The sequence below is a fragment of the Urocitellus parryii genome, chromosome X, assembly GCF_045843805.1.
Source record: "Urocitellus parryii isolate mUroPar1 chromosome X, mUroPar1.hap1, whole genome shotgun sequence".
Classification (NCBI taxonomy): domain Eukaryota; kingdom Metazoa; phylum Chordata; class Mammalia; order Rodentia; family Sciuridae; genus Urocitellus; species Urocitellus parryii.
In genome coordinates, this window is record NC_135547.1 from 19,175,127 (window position 1) to 19,199,992 (window position 24,866).

The 24,866-nt window shown below is 37.3% G+C and overlaps 2 protein-coding genes across 2 annotated transcripts; one reads left to right on the forward strand and one right to left on the reverse strand.

Moving 5' to 3' along the window:
- Window positions 1-1,226: 1,226 nt before the first annotated feature.
- LOC113194529 (large ribosomal subunit protein uL23) lies at window positions 1,227-1,754 on the reverse strand. Its single transcript, XM_026405608.2, has one exon. The coding sequence runs from the start codon at window positions 1,745-1,747 to the stop codon at window positions 1,277-1,279; it is 471 nt and encodes a 156-aa protein (XP_026261393.2). The 5' UTR covers window positions 1,748-1,754; the 3' UTR covers window positions 1,227-1,276.
- Window positions 1,755-18,981: 17,227 nt separating this feature from the next.
- Usp26 (ubiquitin specific peptidase 26) lies at window positions 18,982-21,780 on the forward strand. Its single transcript, XM_026405599.2, has one exon. It carries the CDS (start codon window positions 18,982-18,984, stop codon window positions 21,778-21,780), a length of 2,799 nt encoding a protein of 932 aa, XP_026261384.2.
- The last annotated feature ends 3,086 nt before the right edge of the window (window positions 21,781-24,866 follow it).

A 24,866-nucleotide genomic window follows, 5' to 3' on the forward strand; every position in this document is an offset into this window, starting at 1 on the left:
GTGCTGTTTGCATCATTAAAACTCAGTAGGGAAAATGTAAAGTAAGTGGAAAAGAAGGTGAAAAAATTAATCGGAGCTGTGAGACCAATGATACTCCCAACCCAGGCAGCTACTTCTATAGTTAAAATATTAAATGCTGTTTAGAGGATGCTGAATGGGTCACTTCTTGAGAACCTCTGGAAGGCTGTTAACCTTTTGCCCACGTGTAGGAAGTACAGCCTCTGGAATGTATTCTAACTGTATGCACTAGAAAGTAGAAATCGGGATAAGGCAGACATTTTTGGATCTCATTCAGGAGAGTTTAGTGATCAAAATAACCTTTCTCTGGTGCAACACAGACTCCTTATACTTTCTGATGTTTGTGCTGCTTCCCATCTCTGGAATTTCCCCTTCTAGCCTTTCACTTAAATGGAATAAAAAGGCTTAGCCCAATCCCAAGGTATACTGGAAAGAAGTCTCTATACTAAGATAGGAGATTTGAGTTCCGGACTTAGTTGAAAAACCTTTGACCTGAATGTTCTTATAGGACAAATTAGTTTGTGAGGCTAAAGATCTTTCATGGCCCATCAACACTAAGAGTTCTAAAGTCCCTGCATTTACTAACTTCAGAGGTCTCGGCTGTCTGGCCCATTGGCACATGGAGGAAGGGAGGATTTACTTACATCTTAGAAAAGGGCACTGGGGCTGGGGATGTGGCTCAAGTGGTAGTGCGCTCGCCTGGCATGCATGCGGCCCGGGTTCGATCCTCAGCACCACATACAAAGAAAGATGTTGTGTCCGCCAAGAACTAAAAAATAAATATTAAAAAAAAGGGCACTGACCTAGCTCCTGAAGATTTTTTTTGTCATTTTTAAAATTTTTTCTAATTAGTAGATGCAGGGACTTTAGAACTCTTAGTGATGATGGGCCATGAAAGATCTTTAGCCTCACAAACTAATTTGTCCTATAAGAACATTCAGTTCAAAGGTTTTTCAACTAAGTCCTTTCTGGGACTCTTCATATAAATAACTTCAGATCTCAACCTTGGAACACAAATAGTCATTCTCTTTCCAACTGAAAATGGCCAAAAGAAAATCAAGTTGATGTTTCAAATAATATCTGAGGAGAGGCTTATTTCCTGAATTGTGAAATTATGTGAATTCTTTAACAAGAGTAAACATCAGTGTTTACCTTTTTATAACATTTTGGTAGTCACAAACATATAGACTCACTTTTAATTTTTTTTTTTATGTTGGAAAAAAGAAAGTATATTTAGAATTAGACAGCTGGACTTTGTTTAGATGATCCCAATTTTGTTGGCAACGTCCAAAGCATCATAATCAGGAGCCAGTCGAACATATGCCTTTTTCTCTCCATCAGGCCTGATCAGGGTGTTAACCTTGGCCACATTGATGTCATAGAGCTTCTTTACAGCTTGTTTGATCTGGTGTTTGTTTGCCTTGACATCCACAATAAACACAAGTGTGTTGTTGTCTTCAATCTTCTTCATGGCTGACTCAGTGGTCAGAGGGAATTTGATGATGGCATAGTGGTCAAGCTTGTTTCTCCTGGGGGCGCTCTTCCGAGGATATTTGGGCTGCCTCCGGAGCCTCAATGTCTTGGGTCGCCGGAAGGTAGGTGACGTGCGGATCTTCTTCTTTTTATGACTGTGGACACCCTTCAACACTGCTTTCTTGGCTTTCAAAGCTTTTGCTTTGGCTTCAGCTTTGGGAGGGGCAGGAGCTTCCTTCTTAGCTTTCGGCGCCATCTTGGTGAAAAGGTCACTTTTAATTTTAAATTGGTTCTGATGCCCTCTAAATATTGAGACCCACTATGTTCAACTGGCCATACATTTGGTATCTCATTACTACTTGTGATGCTGACATCATATCTTTATTCCCATTCAGGTGTACTGCTTTAACTCCCTAAATGTGCAGCTGATAGGTGATTGTCTACTCCAAACTCTCTTGAACTCAGCCCCCCAAATTTTTCTCTCCCATCACTGGAACCATACCTTGGGCTTACTGAGTTTTATATCAGTGGTTTATACTAACAAACTCAACATTCAAAGAGATTAACTGATCTTACAAGGTGCTTTCCTACTGCATTACTCTTGATGCTGATTACTTGTTTTTACAGTTTCATCTCTGTTTTTTGCCACACTATGATTGCCTGTCAAAAGCCCACCGATTTTATAGTACAGCACATATGAATATGAAATGGAGACTTAGAATATCAGTTAGAAAACCATTCACTGCAAGTAGCTTGAGTGACATAAGTAGGAGTTTAATTATTTTAATTATGTTTCATACAACAACTGTATCTTGGGCTGTCAATTTATATTTAAGACTTATTCCCAACATGAATATGGGGGTAATAATTAAAGTAAAATATCATTTAGACATGTAACAAAAATTTTACTGTATATAACCCCAACTACAGAATCTTAATCAAAGCAGTTTAACTATCACACTACAGAAAATGTGATGTAAATTTACCTCTTAAGTAGCAGCTCCAGATCCTCACATGTGATTGATGCTTTTGTGATCATTCATTTTATTCTGCCATCCTAAACTTGTTAGCTTTTCAATTCAACTAATCTAAAATGACTATTTCTGTACCAACCTGTGTACTTAAAACTAATATTATTCTATATCCAGTGGTCTTGGGCTTTCAACTGTAAGTAACAAAAGAGCAGCAGTGGGGCTGGGTTGTAGCTCAGTGGTGGAGGGCTGCTTGCTAGCATATGTGAGGCACTGGGTTCAATCCTTACCAACACATAATATAAAGGTATTGTGTCATCTACAACTAAATATTTTTTTAAAACTACCAGTAGTTTAAATAATATGGTTATTGAAGTGGCTCAGTGATATCTTCAAGGAACCATTTTGTTAAATATTTTTACTTTAATATATATTTAGTTATAAATTGGACACAATACCTTTATTTTGTTTATTTTTATGTGGTGCTGAGGATTGAACCCAGTGCCTCACAAATATAAGGCAAGTGCTCTACCATTGAGCCATAGCCCCAGCGCCAATATTTTTACTTTTTAATTCTGGTTGTATTTAATCTACATACCAGTTCTCATGAGCCTACAAAGGCTTCCTTATTCCAGCTGTTCTCTTTATATTTGTTGTCTTGTGGTGCTTCATTTCCTTATTCCAGCTATATATATTCAGGTGGTGGAGTGAATGTTAAATTTCAAAATGGGTCCTTCCAGGCACATATGTCCTTTATCACATAAACAAACAGTAGATTCCTGCTGCTCTCTGACAGCTGTGTCACATTGTCCTCCAAATCCTAGAAGTGGGGTTGGAAAGGGAAATGTCATAGATAAAGGTTGGTTGGCAAACCTACATGATATGCCACATGAAAGTAGATATCCCAATAGATTTTCCAGGATTGGCAACATATTAAGTTCTGCCCACAGTCATCTTATTATATAGATCCATGTTTCCAGTGTGGTAGCTACAATAAAATTGAATTAATCAACAGTTTAGGTCCTTAGTCTCATTATCCATATTCAGGTGTTCAACAGTTGTGTGTAGTAGCCACCAGCTATTGCTGATAAAGTGCAGATATAGTACTTTTTCCATCAGTGCAGAAAGTTTTATTCTACAGTGTAGTAGTAGATGAAATAGGGTCAGAATTACTTCCCAGTTCTCAGAGCTTACAGAACCAAAACAGACCAGATATTTGGTATTCTGAGGTTTAGATAAATACATTTTTAGGTAGGTAATATGGATTTTTAGACATTTCTGTATTCCTGCTTAATATTGTTGTTTCTTGCTTTCAAGAAATGCTATCTTCGTTGATCTTCTATGCTCTAGTGTGATATGCAGAAAATACTGATGTAGGTAATTGGTGTTTTCACTCACTGAACTGCTTAACATTCCAGGATAACAAGGACCTAGTGATCATAAATAAGTCAGTTTAGAATAGGCAAAAACTGAAACCTCTTTTAGTTTTCATTCAATGCTTTAGTTTCTGTGAAGGCTAAAAAGCATTACCACTTTAAGAAACCACATGGTAAAATCACATTCTTTAAATGAGTGAAGGAGGAATAGCTAGAAGTACAAAATGTATACTCTTTATTTTTTTTCTTTGTGCTAGATATTGAACCCAGGACCTTGTACATGCAAGGCAAGCACTCTACCAAATGAGCTATAATCCCGTCCCCAGAATGTATACTCTTTAAAAAGCTTTCTTTGGGCTGGGGTTGTGGCTCCATGGCAGAGCTCTCACCTAGCGTGGATGTGAGGCACTGGGTTCAATCCTCAGCACCACATAAAAATAGATCAAGAAAAATAAAGGCATTATGTCCACCTACAACTTAAAAACTTAAAAAAAAAAAACACTTTTTGGAGCCAGGTGTGGTAGTGCACAACTGTAATCTCAGTGGCTTGGAGGCTGAGGCAGGAGGATCCTAAGTTCAAAGCCAGCCTCAGCAAAAAGCAAGGCTCTAAGCAACTCAGAGACCCTGTCTCTAAATAAAATACAAAATAGGGCTAGGAATGTGGTTGAGTGTCCCTGAGTTCATTCCCTAGTACTCAAGGAAAAAAAGCTTTAAAATTTTTCTTTTTGTAGTTGTAGATGGATAGCATGCCTTTATTTTGTTTTTATGTGGTGTTGAGGATTGAATCCAGTGCCTCACATGTGCAAGGCAAGTGCTCTGCCCCTGAGCTAAGCCCCAGCCTGCCCCCCCCAAAAGCTTTTTGGATTATCAGCTTGAAGGACTAGAGTAGAAAAGTGCAAAAACAAAGATGTTGGTAAGAGTAATGAAGAATAAAGCTGTTATCACCTAGAAGATATGTAATATCAAGGTATAAATGGAAGTACTGGTTTAAAATGTGTGTAAATAATCTTTGGTTTGTGGGGAGAGGCCAAACAAAGGCATTAGTTAGAAAAATAGAGAATATTAGAAATAAGGGATTCATGTGTTTGTTTCTTTATTTGACTGGGTTATTTCACAAATAGTAAATGGAAAATAACAATTATTTTGTTATTTATCTACAAGTATATGAGGGTATAATATGGAGTTTGTCATTGCTGTTGATTTCCTAACATAAATTATGCTGGTTTGATGTGCTACCACAATTAGATGTCATTAAGTCACCTGGTAGCTGTACCTAGAGGTGTAAGTATCTCAGAAGTGCACATCACTCTCTCATACCTGGCCTTGATTTCTCCTTTGATATAATGAAATACCTTAATACTGAAAACCAAATACTTGGTGGCAACCCATTCTAGCCCATTAGTTATTCATATTGAATATGTTCTATTAGTGTTGTTTTTATATTAAATAATTGTAATCTTGACCTATAATTCATTCCCCTTGTTCATCCAGTCTTTGTGCATATCTTTGTGCATGTCTTTCAAGCCCTCAACAGGGAAGTGAGTAACCAGCATAAGCATCTATAAGTAGAAAAGATAGTTCCTCCTAGAGATGTGCTTTATTTTTTTCACACATCCAATAGACAAAATGGAAAACCTCATGTGTGTTTTGGAAAAATACTACACAAATAAGTTGAAAATTTGAATTCAGGTCCTAGATATGAAAATACATGCTTTGATAGTATATATACTAATAGTGAAAGAATGTACAGGTATTAACGGTATTAACTTTGTGCCCTAGAGCAAGTCATTTATTTTTAGGCTTATTTTCTTCATTTGAAAATAAGGATTATTGGACAGGGATTTTCCCCCAAACAAAACAAATTTTGAAATCATATTTTCATAGTATGGTAAGTCTAATAGCTACTGTGGTTTTACAATTATAATTATATTAATTGTACAAATTGATGGGTTTCACTGTGCCATTTTCACCCATAGATATATTGTGTTTTGATTATGTCTACCCTCTTTTCTACCTTATTCTTTCTCCCTCCTCCTTCAAATCTTCTTCCTCTTCTCTACAAGTCCCTCTTCTGTTTCCAAGTCATCTTTTTTTTAATTTCCACATGAGAGAAAACAATACATGGACAACTTTTTGTGGCACAAATTTCATGATTCTGTATGGGAAATATCCCAGACTCAGAGTTTAAGAATTGTTAAATGTTCTGCCCCCCCCAGTACAAATGAAAAAGTACACTAGAAATTGCTGAAAACCACAGTAGAGAATGCCTAGTACAACTCATTGTCTCTTTCAATGAGAAAATTGCAAGTTCCCATGGAAATTCACATGAATTCTGACCCTTGTCAGAAAGCACTGAGTAAATCAATGTATTATTGATTGACCTGCTCTCATGAATCTTTTTCTTTCTATCTCTATACCTATATGGTGACACATCAGTAGAAGCCTGCATTGTTAACCCAGCCAGCTCCTCAGAGAAATAAGCCTGTTTGTTTCACCAAATTCCCAAGGTGTTTTGCTTATCAAGCAAAAACAAGTGGACTCAAAAGAAAGCAACTGTTCCACTATGGTATTGACTATAAATTAGCACCTGCTTTAAAGTATGTGGGTTCTGTCATACCATGCTACCATGTGTTTGGTCAAAATCATGAAAAAGTAAAACCATAAAATAGTAATTATGAAAGGCATAAAACAGTCAAGTGCATATCCTTTTCAGTGGCTTCAAAATCAAACCCCCAAATAAGAACTTTTTGCAGTTATCCTATGCCTGCCAAATCCAAACCAATATTATCATTTCAGCCCTTGAATTAATTAATTAACATTTATTGAATGGGTATGTTAAATACTGGCTCCTCCAATAACCAGAATAACCTGTTGCTAAGACAAGGCTAAATTTATTGCTTACCACTATTAGAGAAAACTCTGTCTTGGCAGAGTCTGAAAGTTTTAGTAGGAAAAGGGCAAGACCAGGAGATTGAGACTTTGAAGTCCAGCTTAATGGTAAATGAGGACTTGATTAGGCTTGGGTAAAAATCATGATATAATGGATTAGAATTTGTGGGCACGTGAACGTGGAGGCAAAATGTTCAAAAGGTTTAGGGTACAAAGTCATTATTGCTTTCTGCCTTAGTCTCTTCTGTTTGCTATAACAAAATACCATGACCTGTGTGGCTTATAGACAACAGACATTTATTTCTTATAGTTCTGAAGGCTGGGAAGTCCAAGGACAAGGTACTTGGCAGAGATGGTGTCTGGTAAGGGCCCACTACTTGATTCATAAAACAGGGCTTTCTCAAAGTGTCTTCATTGGTGAACGGGGTTAAGTAGCTCTCTGTGATCTAATGGGAGCACTTATGCCAATAATGAAGGCTCTGCCTTCATGACTTAACTACATCCAAAAGGCTACACTTCATAATACATCACCTTGGGGTTTAGGGTGTTAACATATGAATTTGGGGTGAGGGTGGTTGTAAGCATTCAGTCAATTGCACTTTTAATTGAAGAGTTGCTAGAATGAATAGTAAAACTATTTTCAACTTTTATCTTCCTGGGTGAGAGTCTCAGAATAGAAAAGTTATGTTGATGAATATAGTAGAATAATGCACTAATGAAGACAAACCTTGTAGGCTAGATGGTTTGTGTTCTCAATACTGTGTACTGAGGGAATACATGTGCCCTGATGCCCTCCAGATACTTATATATTTTAAAGATCGCAGAGGTAATAGTTAAAAATTGAGGGAATAGACATGTGATTAGGTTGGGAGAATAGTGGAATGGAGGAAGTAACTTTTGTGCTAGGCTCCAATCTTTGAGTACAAGTTTATAGATTTTGGATAGTAGCCTAATGTTTCCCTCTCCTTTCTCTGAACCACATGCATACACTTTTTAAATGTTATCAAAGATAGAAAAACTTGATGTGTAGAATAAAGTACCACATGAGATGAATGAAAATCACTCCTTTAGGGGGTGTAGGTATGATTTAGCTTTTGGAAATTAACATTAAGGATATTTCTGGATAAGTTTTTTTTTTAAGTTAACAAATTAAGGCAACTTGAATTTTTTCTGTTCAGGGAACTGATTCTTTAGATAAGACAGTCATTATGAGAGTGGTTTGTTGTGCCAGTTGTGGCATTTAACACATTTTTGAAATTATTTTCCAAGAAATGGCTATGTAAAATTCCCTCACTGCTCTTATTAGGCATATGTTGTATTTATCCTTAACTAAGCTGAAGATACATTGGAAGAGTTGCTGTCCTCTTTACCTGGGAAAGGAAAGTGATGTAGATCCTACTTGTGTCAGGTCAGGTTAAAAACACCCCTAACTGATCCACAACAGCAGAACCTACTCCATTAGTACCCTAAAAGTAACTTCAAAGGATTTTTTGGAATGTGGACATTGCTGAGTCAAGAACCAGGGGATCCTTGAAGGACCATCCCAGAACTTTCTAGTGAGGTCTCTGTTGTTTAAAAATGAACTCACCCACTACTTGGTAATTGAAGCAAGACCTTGCTCTTTTTAAATTGTTGTGTGGTCATGGATATTCCCAAGATGATATTGACCCAATAATGACTGTTACAATAGTCGTTGGTGGCAAGAAGTAACTTGTACTATCATATGCTGGATACTTGCAATTTCCTTATTCAGACTTCCCATCATATTTATTTCAAGGGAAGAGTATCAGAATAGTAGATTGATGAGTGGGCAAAAATAATGCAATATACCCTGAGATTCCCTTCAAAGATCAAATACCGGCCCTTTTTCCGCTATAAATCTGTCGGGGGGGTTTAGCCCCTCCCCCCCATCTCCTCCTGACCAGTGGGAGAAGCGGGGAGGACAACCAGACGCACCAGGGAGATGAGTCGAAGCAGGATCTCGTTTATTGAGGAAGTATACACAGTTTATATACTGCACAGGAGCCAATCAGAATAAACATCAGAGCGGTAGAGCAAGTTCACGTGTACACCCATCCCATAGTCTGTAAGGGAAGAAGAGTCCTGGACCTATCCTGAGGTAGTCCGCCTCCTCCATCACCGCCCACAGCACCGCCTCCCGGCTGATCGCCAGGAGCCATCCCAGCCACATGTGCGGCCCCAAAACCAGGAAACAGGCAGCCATGCCCTACATAAATCAAAAGTAAAAGTCCATGCATAATTTACCATCTTAGTCTTTGAACTTCCTTAGAGGTATCATTTTTTTATGGAGAAATAGTCTTAGTTTGCAATTCTGAGTTTGGAGTACTTGACATGTGATCAACTCTAGCTTTACTTGTGGGGTGTGGTTGAGCTCTTTAGTCAGGACTGTAAGCAAAGGTGCCAATGAAGAGTTAGCTATCAGCAAGTAAGGGCAATAGAGCATGGGGCAAGAGAGCATGGGACAAGAGGATCAGGCCCGGAAGCTCTTTTGAGCAGAGAACATTTTAATGGGAAGTCCAATAAAAATGTGGTTGAGTAACTCATGGCAGAAAATTTTAATTAGGTAAGATTGCACATAAAGTGGGAAGGAAAAGAGTAACTGTGTGCCTGGGAGCTTCAGTAGACCAGTGAATCTTCTAGCAGTGGTAGGTCAAACTTCATTGGCCTATAGCAGATTTCTTAAACTTTTCTAACATCCCTCCTTTTGTTTCACCTAAATAAATTTTAGAGCCAGTGAATCCCCTATGTAGAGGGGGTGCTTAAAGTTTTCCAACCCAATATTTTCTCAAAATCTTCATCTTATTTTACTTTTTTTTTTTTTTTTGGCAGTACCAGGGATTGAACCCAGTGCTTGCTGGGCAAGCACTGAACCAGCCTCCAAATCCTCACCACCTTTCTGATGTCCCCATAACCTGATTATTTTCCTGATTGCCCAAATTGCCCCTATCAGTGCCTTTCTTAGTTTACTGACACCAGACTAACTGCCCAGCAATAATTGGTAGCTTCCCTAGATTCCTGTCAGTTCTCCAGACCATCTTTTGTTCCCCTCCGAACTCTAGTCTGCAGTGTTCTTTTCAGATTTCATGTTCCCTTGTTGTCAAACTTGATCTCAGGCCTGCCTTCTTATTTTCTGCATATAGCATCTAGCCACTTTCATGTTTATAGAATGACCCACAGCAGCAACAGGCACTGCTGCTGTGTGCATACAGTTACTATTGTGTCCTAAACATGGTGGTAGCACTTCTTGGTTGCTGAGAATGTGGCAATTTGTTTTCTTGGAAAACTTAAAAATAAATAATGAGCTTCTTCAACTGATACTTCCAAGCCAAAATCATTTGGTGGGTTTTGTTCTGCTGTAATTATCTTCTACCTTGGAGCAGACATTTTTCTTCTTGCTGTGGTTTGCTCCTGCCGTTTACTTGCTGATTGACAACTATGTGTATTTATCCAGAAGGTCTGTAAGATTGGAATGTCTCACATTGAAGAGACAAGCAAGGAAAAGAAATGAGAGAAGCCAAAGAAATGCAAGTTGATTCTCAGGTTTGATTATTGAAACAGAAGAAAAACTGTTGGCTAAATTAATTTGCATATATAAGGAAAATGGTAAAAAATGCTTTTATGTAGTGTTGTTTGAGGTTTTTAACTTTCCAAAAGTTCCGTAATAACAATTTCTGAAACTGGTTCTCCCATGGGCTGCATAATTGAATTTGGACACTTCCTTCCCTTGGGAGCAATACCTGGTATCGTTCTTTCATGAGCTAGTCCTCCAGCTAATCTTTAGTGATTTCTTATTCTCCTACATGTATTCAAAGAGCTTCTTTCAGTTGGAGGGTTGCCTTTCTCTGACACTTTTCTTTGGGATGGCTTTGTTCATGAGATTATTGTCCACTCATTTTCCACTTACACAGAATTTTGTGCTATTTCTTCTCTACATAAAATAAGTAGAATTTGCTTTCATTATTCCTGCCTCTTGTCCTGTCATAGGGGTAGCTGCATTTCGTATCATGGTCTTTCGGTTTTAGTCAGGCACTAGTTTTGTTTTGCCCCTCCAACTCCAGAGTAAACATGTCAAGTTTTCCCATGGCTCTTCACACACCAGTATGAAAGTTTGTCTTACACATTTTGGCTATTTGGTAATTATCTACTCAGGGTATGAAATACACTCTCATCTTTCTGGAAGCAAGCCCCATTTTTCTCCCCAACTTGATTTGGACATGGGAGTCAGGGAAATGCCATAGAGCTCCCTATCAATGAATTTCCTTACTTGTAATAATCTTGGATAACTATACCATTCACATGTGTAGGAATTATTATACAATTTTATTCTTGTTAATGAGTTTTGTACCTTTGCCAGTATCACAACATAAGAAGTCTTGTTTTCCAGGTCTTTTAAAAATTATGAAAGATGCTGATTGTTAAAAAGATACACTTATCTCTATAGGTTTGTGATTATAGGATGAAACAATAATAGAAGAATTGCTTTATTAAAGTGTGTGTGTATTTTAAATTGGTTAGATGTTGGTCCTCACCTGTTTAGTCTCCTCTCTCATTTAACCTGCTCATCATGTCACAGTCAGCTTGATGTTCCATTAATAGTTCTAGCCCATTAATTTCATTCATTTCTGCCCTGCCAGCCCCAGTTTTAAAACTTTGGACACTGTTTTCTTCAGAAAAGTAAGAATTATATGGTGAAGCCCTTAAAGGATTCCTGCATGTCAAACTTCATGACTTCTGTAGGCAAAGAAGATTTTACTTCACACACGTTGAAAGCAAACATTGTTCTCTGATATTGTGGTTGGGTTATATAGAGCAGCAATGCAAGGTAGTAGCACAGGTGAAGTGACATACAAAAAGTGAATGCATTATGAACTCTGAGTAGGAAAATTCAGACTGGCAATTGTCTCATTGAAGTTAGATTTGGACAGGTTTCAAAAGAAGGGATAGAACTGAGACAAATGTGTGGGAATTATTAAGGAATTACAGGCAGAAAGGAAGTACTGCAAAAAACTGAGATGACAGGAAGCACATGGACTCTTGGGTAACACTAACTGAATTTTACTTAATACATTTTCCCTTGTACTGCTGTTGTTTGTATTTGTGTGACAACCTGAGAGCATGAATAGTTTACTACTGCTTCTTTCATCTGGTCCCTAGTTGATGTCCCTAGTTGATAAGATATTAACCAATACTTTGATTTGTAAGTGAATAAACAAATGAACACAACAGTCAGCAGAAAGGGCTGCAGAATACTAGGAAGGGTTGCAAAGGAGAAAAAGGAATTAATTTCCAGGAATCATAATTTGTCATGATTTCAATGTATCAAGTACATGTTTTCTCATGAAAGAATACTCTTAATTTTTCAGAAGTTAAATACAATTTCATTATCTACACATTCTGTTTTCTTAATTAGTTATGTCTTATTAATAGCACTGAGCATAATCATTTTTAAAGAATCAAAAAATGCTCTGCCAACACTCAAAGGGTTTAAAGCTTGAATAGTTCATGGGAACAATTTGCTAGTCTAGAGAATTTTTCCCATTTTGCTTAGGGCCTCCTATGGAGAGATTTATGTGCAGTGTATGTCAAGAGGCAAAATAATGGCATTTCTCTGCTATACAATGACTCAGACATTTGCCGAGTGCAGAAATGCACCTTTAAACCAGAGAAAGAAAAAAACAAAAGTCTGCCTTGGTCTAATCATTTTGAAAAGCCATGCACACTGAAGCTAGGACCAACATAATGACAGGATTTAATTGCTGATTCTTGAGAGGCAGTGCACCTCTTGATGTGTTGACCTTTAACCCAACCTTGGGAGGGTGGAAGAAGGGAGGGGATGATTTCTGCTTACCTTCAGCCCACCCCATCCCCCACCTCCTGCATCTGATCATGTCTGCCTGTAAACCAGTCCACATAACCCCTAACATGTACTCACGCCCCCACATTCCCATTATTTAACTTCAAGCTTGGGAGCCAGGGTGAGAGTGAATAGAAAAACAGAAAGGAAGATGGGAGAATAGGATATGGAAGTCTCTAAGTAGTTGACAGCTGCTTGGAAGCAAGGAGCAGAATTACAGCTACTGAAATGAGAGCTGGACTTCTAGTCCCCTGGTGTTTCTACTCCACCCCACCCCCAATAACTTATGAAGTCTTTTCATGGGTTTCTGTCCCCATTTCACCCTTTCTAGGTCCATATTTATAATCACTCCTTTCTTTACACTTCAGCTCCTGTTTCTTCTTAATTGTTTAGTTATGAATGGCAGAATCTTGAGCAAGTTAAATTCAAGGCTGCCAATCACACACTTGCGCCATGGCAACTGGGCAGCTGAATGTAGCTAAAGAAAAATAAAATATGCTGATTCATCTCGTGGTAAATTCATGACAATGAACCTAAGTCAGCCCTTGGTGCTTCTCAACAAGCTTACTACTCTGTTCATTCTCCTGGTCTTTTATCAAACTTTTAACATCTTTTTTTTTTTTTTCTCTTCAATACCTTCAAGTGTTCTCCAACCACACTAGCCTGCTTTCTGTTTCTAACATGACAACTGCATTCCTACTTGAGGGTCTTTTTATTTACTCTTCTTCCTGCCTGGAGCACCCTGTATCTTAACTATTTGCTCCCTCACTTCCTTCAAGACCCTGCTATAATGACATCACTATCAGTAAAGCCTTCCCAGGCCTCCATATGTAAGACAGCAACATATCCCCTTTTATCACTGGCACACTCAGTTCCCCTGTTTTCTTTAGCTATTACTGCCATCTGATATTCTCTATTTTATGTTTATTTTCTATTCCCTTCTAGAATGAAAGTTTTGAGAATCTGAATTTTGTCTTCTTTTCCTAGATTATCTTCTGTTACTTAGAGCTTGATATGTTTTCTAATATTCCATACATATTTGTTTAATGAATAAATGGATGAATGCCCGTTGACTTTTGAAAATCCCCATGGGCTTTTGAGAATGCCCTTTCCCATTTACCAAACCCAGCATATTCGACTACCCATCCTTCTATATGTTCTATATGTCACCATGAATTTCCAAGCTCAGATGTAATGCACATCATCCAATTGTTGGAGAAATGTTTTATTTGAACTGTCTTGGGAATCCCAATGGGCTTATTAAGTATGTTATACCTAGAATCACAATCTCAACAGAATAGTCCTTAAAGATAGCTTTGGACATTTTTCTGTTCATTTAATGACTAAAGTCCATTATGATATGGGTAGTTCAAGTGTGAGTTGAAGTTGTTTTATTTTTAAAAGCTCTTACCTGGGATTATTGAAGATAGACAGAAATTATTATAAAATTCTGTGATTGGGTTGGGGTTGTGGCTCAGTGGTAGAGCACTTGCCTAGTATGTGTGAGGCACTGGGTTCGATTCTCACCACCACACATAAATAAATGAATAAAGTAAAGACATAATCAATGTCTTAAAAATGTTTTAAAAAATCTGTGCTAATTATCTGGCCCTGTCTTTTACACTTACTGCATACATGGGCTAGCCCACCACCTTGTGAATTATTCATCTATCTAGTGCAACTTACTTGGGTAACTTAACAGGATTTCCTATCATTTGCTAGCCATGTCTTTGTTGTTTCACCTCACTTGTTTTCAAGAAGTTGTGAGATAAAATGATAATTAAAATTCACCACCAGTACCACACCACCTTCTTTCTATACATTGACCATCACCTACTCGATGCAATAAACACATACTTGATTTCATATAGATCATCACAATCATAATCATCTCAGTAGAGAATTGATAATAGAAATGTTACTTTCTCATAGTTATTGAGCCTAAAGGACCTTGTGGATTTTATTCACCTGCCTTCAGATTTTCCAAATCTTCATTTCATTCATCTCCCTGTTTTCCAAAACAAATAGCTTTCTAAAGGATCATCCATTCAACCAAAACACTTAAAAGAAAATAGTTCTTTCATCTAGTTTCTTTTTTTGTAATGAACTCTTTGGGATTGAGAAATGCATATTCAAATTTGAAAGGTGTATAGCCATTTGTATTCAAGTTTTTCTTGCTCTGGAAATAATGAAAGCATGAGTGGTGGGGGAAATTAACTGCAGACTTCAGAGGGTAAATATTCTAAAAGCAGCACCAATCATTTATTAAATTAATTTGGAATTAATAACCTGGACTTTTGGGGTCTTGGTCTTGCCAACAGTCTCCCCAAAAGCAAATTTCTTGCTTGCTCAGCAAAGGATGTAACAGGCATTTTTTTGTTTTGTTTTTAAATTGCTTTTATTGTCTAAGTATATGACTGCAGAATGCATCACTATTCTTATTACATATATAGAACACAGTTTTTCATATCTCCGTATATAAAGTAGGTTAAAAACAATTTGTGTCTTCATACATGTACTTTATATAATGATGTCCATCACATTCCACCATCATTGCTAACCCCATGCCCCCTCCCCTATACCCCTCTTCCCTATCTAGAGTTTGTCTATTCCTCCCATGCTGCCTCTCCCTACCCCACTATGAGTCAGCCATCTTATATCAGAAAACATTCACCATTTATTTTTCGGGGGGATTGGCTAACTTCACTTAGCATTATCTTCTCCAACTGCATCCATTTAACTACAAATATATTCTCTTTTAATGCTGAGTAATATTCCATTTTGTGTGTGTGTATATATATATATATATCATATTTTTTAATCCATTCATCTACTGAAGGGCATCTGGTTTAGCTCCACAGTTTATCTATTGTGAATTGTGCTGCTATAAACATTGATGTGGCTGTGTCCCTGTAGATTGATGTTTTTAAGTCCTTTGGGTATAGACCAAGAAGAGGGATAGCTGGGTCAAATGATGGTTCCATTCCCAGTTTTCCAAGGAATCTCCATACTGCTTTCCATATTGGCTGCACCAATTTGCAGTCCCACCAGCAATGTATGAGTGTACCTTTTTCTCCACATCCTTGTCAACCACTTATTGTTGTTTGTCTTCATAATGGCTGCCATTCTGACTGGAATGAGATAGTATCTTAGAGTAATTTGATTTGCATTTCTCTAATTGCTAGAGATGAACACTTTTTCATGTTTTTTGGTTGATTGAATATCCTTTTCTGAGAAGTGTCTATTCATGTCCTTGACCAATTTATTGATTGGGTTATTTATTTATTCATTTTTGGTGCTTAGCATTTTGAGTTCTTTATATACCCTAGAGATTAGTGCTGTATCTGATGTGTGAGGGGTAAAGATTTGCTCCCAAGATGTAGACACTCTGTTCACCTCACAGATTGTTTCTTTTGCTGAGAAGAAACTTTTTAGTTTGAGTCCACCCCATTTATTGATTCTTGATTTTAATTCTTGTGCCAAAGGGAGTCTTAATTAAGGAAATTGGGGCCTAATGCCACATGATGAAGATTAGGGCCTACTTTTTCTTCTATTGGACAGATTGTCTCAGTACCAGGCATTTTGGAGAGTTGAGGCAGGACCTAATAAATCTCACTCCAGGATATCCTCTTGTCTTTTACAGAACACTGCTGGGTATATATATATATATATATATATATATATATATATATATATATATATATATATATATATATCAAGCCATAGAAAATGGCACTGAAAGGATATTTTCCTAGATCCTTTGTACTCACTGAAAGGATATCCTCTTGGGTTATGATGCTTACAACTATGATCATTAAGAGTCTGAATCATATAGGCATAGTGAATACTCACATACTTCATGTGCCTAAGAGATCTGGTTAGTTCCCAGCACTGAGTAGATGCTCAGCAAATCATAAGATGCTGCACAAAAATGTGCAAGAAATGATTCAATGACCAGGAAGGCTCATGTAGAGTGAATTAGTAAATTAACAATGAAGCAACCATTTTGACTAATTTTTTAACTCTATAGCCAGCTTCTATGCATCATAGGTCATGCTTCCGCATTTGATAGAAGTAGTGCAGTTTTTGAGATTTCCTGGCTATATGTTTTGAGATAGCAGCTAGCTCAGTGTATTGCACTTAGAAGTTGGCACTACTAGTCTGTACATGAAATAAGAAGCACATTGGCTTTTGTAATCTTTAAATATAATTATCATATGTTTGGAATCTGAATTAGGGATGAGAAGGAAGCAGGAAGGTCACTGCACTGAAGTTTACTTTAGTCTGCATAGAATTAGAATATAGTAGAGACTTGGAGAACCAATGCATTTTAAATTAAAATCTAAAAATGACCAATCCAAGGAAGCTTCAGAAGCCTTTAGTGAGAATAAGAATGAAAGAGAATTTAAGCTTAAGATGTGCTAGAGAAGTAGGCAGTGGTAGACTGCTCAGCTGTACATCAGCAAGATGGTTCTACCTATCTTTACTTTCTACACTGAGTGGACTCAAAGAAGTTTCCTTTATTCTGGAATGAAATGTAAGTTGGTCTGATTGCAAGGAAGGAATGATGAATGCAGACATCATTTTGTAAACATATCCCTTCACTGTTTTTGAAGGAAGAGAGAAGAAATGCCAGGAAGATCTTACATTATTTGAGCTATGATTAGAAAGCAAGAGAGAACAATTTTTGATAAATACAGAAGAGATGGGGTTGCAAGGTTTCTGAATGTAGACTGGAAGAAGTTTTGAGTTTGTAAGTTCTCCCAAGTGGTTAAAAAAGGAACAATTAGGACTGTTTTGTGGAGAGGAAATAGCTTAAAACCTTTCTTAGCATCTACAGTAGCACAGTGAACTATAAATAATCCAGAGAACTTGAATTTGTTGCTGTGCTTGAATGTTTTTATGGCCCCATTTCTACCATGATAAATAAGATCACTCTCTCACTTGGGTGCATATGCACTTTTCTATATGGATGGGTGCAATCCCTACTTCACTGAACATAGGTTGATGAAATATATTATAAAACAAAAATCTCATTAATTTATGCTCCACCAATTTTGAGTTTTTGATCATTTGAACAGGAATTGAGCAGAAGTTTCCTTGAGTATTATCCATAAAGACAGGGTTTATTGAGCAAGTTAATACCATAGACAAGTTTCAAAAAGAATATTTTTTAACTATTTAGGACAAAATACAACTTCCAATCAATTTTTAGATGTATACACTCTGGTAAAACATTTGTAATATGAATTTCTTTAATTAATTCAGATTGATCTAAGAAAATTTCCGGGTTTCAATGATTATTTAAATGTATCTAATATTTCTCTACTGTTTTTTTCCACTTTTTAAAAATTTTTATTTATTTTATTCATGTTATTGATGGACTTTTATTTTTTATTTATATGTGGTGCTGAGAATCAAACTCAGTGCCTACATATTTGAGGCAAGTGCTTTATCACTGAGCCACAACCCCAGCCCGTTTTTTTTCTTCAGTTTTTTGTTTTAATTTAGTACAGGGGATTGAAACTAGGGCCTCACATAGCAAAGCACATACTCCACTTTTGAGCTACACCCCCTGCTTCCCCACTGGTTTTAAATACAGGGAGCTAGCTCAGGTTAAGAGGACCCCATGACAAGAAATAGATGCAGAAACCTTTCTAAGCTATTAATATGATGGGCAAGAAGTTTTTATTCTAATACTTCTGTCAAAAAGGGGTAAAATGCATAGAGGTTCCTCATTGCCAAGTGAAAAAAAAATAACATAACTGGATTTGGAATGAGGAAGATGAGTTTATTTTGAGTAGCCCATGTATGAAGTCCTCTAGATATCAAGGGATAGTCATCTGTTTCTGGGTTAAGGATCACATAGTACTTCTATTTTCTTATTCACTTATTGTAGTTGCCCCATGTGGTCATTCTGTGACAGAAAAATCACGTTATATATGCACTTGAGACAGTATTCAGTATGATTTTTACCTATGTATTGAAAGTCTACTAAGTATTTAATTATCCCAATTGAAGTTGGAAATTTAATCAAAATATGATCTGATATTGTGGTGGAAAGATTTAAGAAACATTTTTTCTCCAATAGTTTAAAAAAACTTGATTTATTTCTTTAAAGAGTCATCTTATCTTGGGAATCAAGATTCTGGACCTGCATGCAACTATAATAAAAAACATTATTTTAATCACTAAAGGTCTAGCTATTCAGAATCTGAAGATATTTTCACATAAAACTTATACTGTAAATAGTATCGTTCTGTACAGAGAACTAAATAACCATTTATTTTGGTGTTGTTTCTTTAGGTGAATTCTGAAAACATCGAAACTTCAAGATTTTTCAGTAACCCAGGATACATGGACTTTCTCTGTAAAGAAAATGTCATCTGACACAGTGGTACACGGTTATGTCCAAATATGGAACACGAAGACAGGGATGTCTAAATCAACAGCAGCATTCATTGAAACAGTGGAAGGAAAGAAGAAAGTTAAACTGATGCTCTATTTCAATACTGGACAAGTTAAAACTTTTCAGCTGAGTGATAATATTAAAAGTGTGGCCTTTAGAGCCTATGGACAAAATGAAAATCACCTGCATTTAACTTTCCAAAATAATGATTTCTTGTTTATTGAGAGATTATCATCCACCCATGCCAGAGAGTTGAAGACACTCCTAGACAGAGTCCATCAAATTGGGGATCAACCACCCATGAAACCTGGCAAGGAGGATGGCGTCTTTACCAGCACAACCATACAGAAGGGGATCAGTAAAACTTCATCACACAAAGTTTATAAGACATCAAGTAGTGGACACCTGGAGGTAGCCAAAGAAAGAACCTCTTACATTCAGAAGAAGATGTCTTTGTTTGCAGAAAAATCATCATTTATTAGAAAAGGGCTATTTGCACATCATTTTGGGAAGAGGAAAAGAATACTAGCATCTGATTTAGAGATGAATAAAAATGAGAAACTCATGAAAGAAAATTACTTCAAAAGAAGCACATACAAGATAAATCCCTGGAAGTATGTGAGCCACACTTGGGAGAAACAATTGAAGGCAAGAGAGTTAAGAGAGAGAAAGAAATTGCCATTTGAATCTTCATTTGTGACCAGCTTTCTTGGAAATCCTTACCTAGATGTTACTATTCCCCACATTATCACGGAGAAAGTATTTGTGCCATTTTTTTGGGAAACAAGTTATGGTGAGTATATCCCAGAGTGGGATATACTTGAGAAGTCTGTTACATTTTTCCCAGAGAAAGTATGGCAGGGTCTCCCCAATTTGGGAAACACGTGTTATATGAATGCAGTTTTACAATCCTTATGTTCAATTCCATCCTTTGTTAATGATTTACTCAATCAGGGTTTCCCATGGGGTAAAATTCCCCGTGATGCTCTTAGCTTGTGCTTGGCACAGCTGCTTGTTTTGAAAGATATTTATAATATAGCAACAAAGGAGAAGTTACTTGTGAGTATTAAAAAAGCCATTTCACTAGTTGCAGATATATTCTCTGGCGATGTACAGAATGATGCTCATGAGTTTTTAAGTCTTTGTTTAGATCAGATGAAGGAGACCATGCAAAGATTAAGCTTAATGTGGAAGACTAAAATTGAATTGGAGGAAGATTCGCCTGAAAAGCTTTTGTTTTCTTATTCTCCCACCAAAATGATTGTTTGTCCTGTCATCACAAATTTTGAGTTTGAGATACTGCGCTCTATTTTTTGTAAATCATGTGGTCGGGCTGTTCTTAAGACAGAACCAAATAACTATCTCTCCATCAACCTTCCCCAAGGAACAAAAGCCAATCCTTTGTCTATTCAATCTACTTTTGACCTTTTCTTTGATGCAGAAGAGCTTGAGTATAAGTGTGAGCAGTGTAATCACTATAGGTCTATTGCAGTACAGAAATTCAGTAGGCTACCCAGGGTCCTTATTGTTCATCTGAAACGCTATAGATTGAATGAGTATTGGTCCTTAAGGAAAGATGAGCAGGAAGTCATTATTCCCACCTATTTAAATTTGTCTTCTCATTGCAATGAGAACACAAAACCACCTCTTCCACTTAGTGAGAATGCCCATATTAAGGATTTCCATTTACTAAAAATTTTTCAAAACATGAGTTTTGGAATTCTCAACTTAACAATGCCTGCAACAAAGTTGACCTCAAAATCCAAAGATTCCCTGCCTTTACACATTGGATCAAATAAGAAATCTGTACCACAAAAATTTCAGCGATTCTTAAAAGGGGCAGGTAGAGAGCAGCAGCAAAAAGACTTGGAAAAAAATTCTAAACTGAATATAATAAAGTCAGAATTGGCATCCTCAGGAAATGTAACGCTTACTGAACAACAGCTATCTGCTGGCTCTATGAATTATGTGAAAGATACCTCCCTTTCTCCAATTTGCAAAAATGGAGGTAAACCCAGCCCAGACACATCTCTTGCAGATAAACCCAGCCTAGACACATCTCTCACAGAAGCTCATTTTCAAGAAGTATCTGAAAATACAGAAATAAAGAAACATGAGGAAACTAATGGATTTGTAGAGTTAGATTTTAGTAGTTTTAGTGAGACTACTGAAGATTTGTATGAAGATAAAAATCCCAGCATTCCTGGAATATTCCAGAATGTGGCCAGACAGACCCAGCAGTGTGATAGCGTGAGAATCCATAAGCAAGCCCTTGAACAAGCACTTCCTCAGAGCCTTCCAAAGCTAAATGCTCAGGAGCACACACAGAATTTCAGACCTACAGAATTAAATGTCCAGAAGCCTGATGTGAATTCCTTATGTTCAGTGGATGCCAATAGGAACCCTGAAGATAAGGATATTTTAGATAAGACAGAATCAAAAGCCAAAGAACCAAAGGAACCAAAAAGAAGTGCCGATAAAAGAGATCGTCATACTTATAGGCTCATTGGTGTTATCAGCCATATTGGGAGTACCACCCATTCAGGCCACTATATCACTGATGCCTATGACTTTAAGAGGCACCTCTGGTTCACTTACAATGATTTACGGGTATCTAGTATCCAAGAGGTCCAAGTGCAGAAGTCTAGGCTTTGCACAGGTTACATCTTCTTTTACATGCATGATGAGATCTTTGAAGAGCTATTAACAAGGGGAGAGAGCTCCCAGTCTTGTAGCACCAAGGCAAGAAAAACCCCTCAGGCAAAGTAGTAGAAACGGACTCCTTGTTTCACACATCCCCTTGACTTCCTCCCTCACTATCATTTCCTCCATAGAACTCCAAACTCTATCCCAGAGATGAAGAAGTTACTATCCCACAAGCAAAGTTCAAATAGAAACATACGGGGATACCTCCTTTCTAAACCTGACACACCTCAATCCCAGATCTCTTGATCAATGAGCATTGATCATTCCTACAAGACAAACTGTTGCTTTTCATGTTTTAATGCAGTGGCTTTAAAAGTGAAACAGGAGCGTAATAAACTAACTAGAAATGCAGAATGGGTTCCACTGTAGACCTGCTGATCCAGAAATTCAGGGCAGCAATCTGATGGTGATTGTGATACTTGATAAAGTTTAGGAACCACTGCTGTAGTGTGTACAGTACCTTGGTGTATTTTGCTATCGTACATTTGAATTGTTCATTTTAAAAATGGTTTTAAGGGCTGGGGATGTGGCTCAAGCGGTAGCACGCTCGCCCGGCATGTGTGCGGCCCAGGTTCGATCCTCAGCACCACAAGCAGGCAAACATGTTCTCCCTGCCGAAAACTGAAAAAAAATAAATATTGAAAGAAAATAAATAAATAAATAAATGGTTTTAATTACATTTTTATGTATTTGTATCTAATTACTTTTGTACTTTTAAACTCATTAAAAGTACAAAAATTGGTTTTCTACTGATTGTACTCATTGATTTGGTAGGAAAAAAAGAGGTGCTGGGATCCTGGCAACTACCTCCTCAATAAATGAGGCTGATAGTTTTTGAATACTTCTTAGTGTTATAACTCAATGCCAAGTGAAATCTCCACATAGGATGCTAAACCCTTTTCCTCAATAGCAAAGGGGTTATATACCTCAGACATTGATCTTGAGGATGGAAAAGTTGATTTGCCCTCAAGAATTGGCCTACTTTTCCCGTTTGTCTTTTAGAAAGGTATTGGCCCTTGGTGATCTGAGCCCACTTGGCCATTTCAGTCTTCTCTGAGGGGCACCAGCCTTGCCTAAACTATTTACTATGACTTTATCTGCAAAAATTTGAATAATTTTCTGCATTGAACATAAGATTCAGTTCCAGATTTCTTTCACAAGTATAATGACCTTGTTCCTTTAATTAGTAAATAGTACATGCTTTAAAGTACACTTGTAGGATTTGAAAGTCTTGTTCTGATGTGATACAACACGAGAAAATCTGTATCGAAACAATCTGCTTCTGGAGAAAGCCATGTGTATTCTGTGGTGGTCATATTTTGTAAGAGCTCTGTGTAATACAGGGATTTAATAATTCTTCTGATACCAAGCATGCATCATTACTGTAATGCCTTTTGTTGCCTTCAAGATGGTGGATCTATAGTACCTTGTGTCTTTGTTGGGAACAAATGATTTATACTAAGACCTTCTCACATCACATAGAGGCATTGATTTTCAGTCTCATCTTTACCAACTTGAGTTCTACCCCTTGTTTGGGTATGGTTTTGAATGTGTTGATGTTCTTAATCCTAATCCTAAAAGCCTTTAATGAAGTGAGTTGGAATTTTAATGGTATGGAGAAGTCCAAAAGTTTAGGGAATTCTGTTATTCAGAATACAGTGTCTAAAAGGAGGTCTAAATGGGACCTGAAGATTGCTAAGGTATATAGTTGGGAGTCTCCTAGATTGAAGTAATCACTCTTCATGGAAGAAAGTGTTTTAGACACAAGTTGTTCAACTTCTATAGCACTTCAGCAGCTTGAGGCAGCTAGTAAGGCTGGACGTAGATGTAGAGGAGGCAAGCAACAGTTCAACTTCTAAATTCCAGACTTTAGATCTCTTCAAAATTAGTTACGGAGGCCTCAGAAGAGTGAAGGAGTTGTTTTGAGAGGAGTACAAAGATCCCCATATATCAAAGTTCAGGGGTTTTTCCCCCATTGATTACACCCTGGACATGTTCTTTAGCATATAGCAGATTGGAAGGTAAAGATAGGGGTATCTAGGACAGGGAGGATCTTGGACAAAATCTATCATTGTCCCGTGAAAGGAATTTGAGTACATAGCATCTATACTATCTACAAGTTACCTTGCTACTTCAAATAAAAGACTAATTAGTGACAATCTGTTATGGATGTAAATTGGTTTTCTAATACATGAATCAGGTTTTCAAGTAATCCATGGAGATCAATGTGACGCATAGTGCACTTTTGCCTATTCAACAAATTACCACAAAGTTAATATCTGAAAATCATATTAGTTTTAGAGATTGCGTTTGAGCTAGGTGTCACCAGGCTAAAACCAGCTGTTATCAGGGCTATAATCCTTCAGGATGTTCTGAGGACAAAATTTGTCATATCCAAACTCTAGAAGCTGCTCAAATTCCTTGGCTTTTGGCCTCATTCCTTCATCTTCGATGTTATCAGTGTTGGGCTGAATCCTTCCTGCTATGTCCATTTTCCCCTTGTCTGCCTTCCTCTTAAGAAACATCGCAGTTAGACTAGGCCCACAGTAATCCAGGATATTGCCCTGTGTTAGGGTTGGCAACCTTAATTCTCATTTGCCTCATAACAATGTATTCAGTTACCAAGGATTAGGACGTAGCCATCTCTTTGACATTCTACCTACCACACGACTGATAGAAATTAACAGAAAACCACTACCACAACAACAAAAGCTTGGTGGTTCAGGACTCAGTAGTACCAGGTTAAGAATGCAAAGCTTCTGAGGTGTTTAGCTGAGTATGAGTGAAATGTCACTGATGATTAAAGAACTCCAACCTTGAGGCCAATTAGAAAAAGACTATAGTTGTGTTACATATTTATGAAATGCAGTTGTGTACTCCTGCTTTTTACTCTTCTATTTCCTATATTTAATATTATGTACAAGTTTATTGAAGGCAAACTTGTCCTTAGGTACAGATTATTCAATGGAATCCTGATTGAATTTGAGGACTACTTAATAGTGTCCATGATAAATGCAATAACTTGAGAATTGGTCAGATAATTGGAGACAAGTGAGAACTTCAAGGACTGGCGTGTCTAGAGCTATTGCTGGAGGTGGTAGTGCATGCCTGTAATCTCAGCAACTTCCTAAAGAAGGAAGATCACAAGC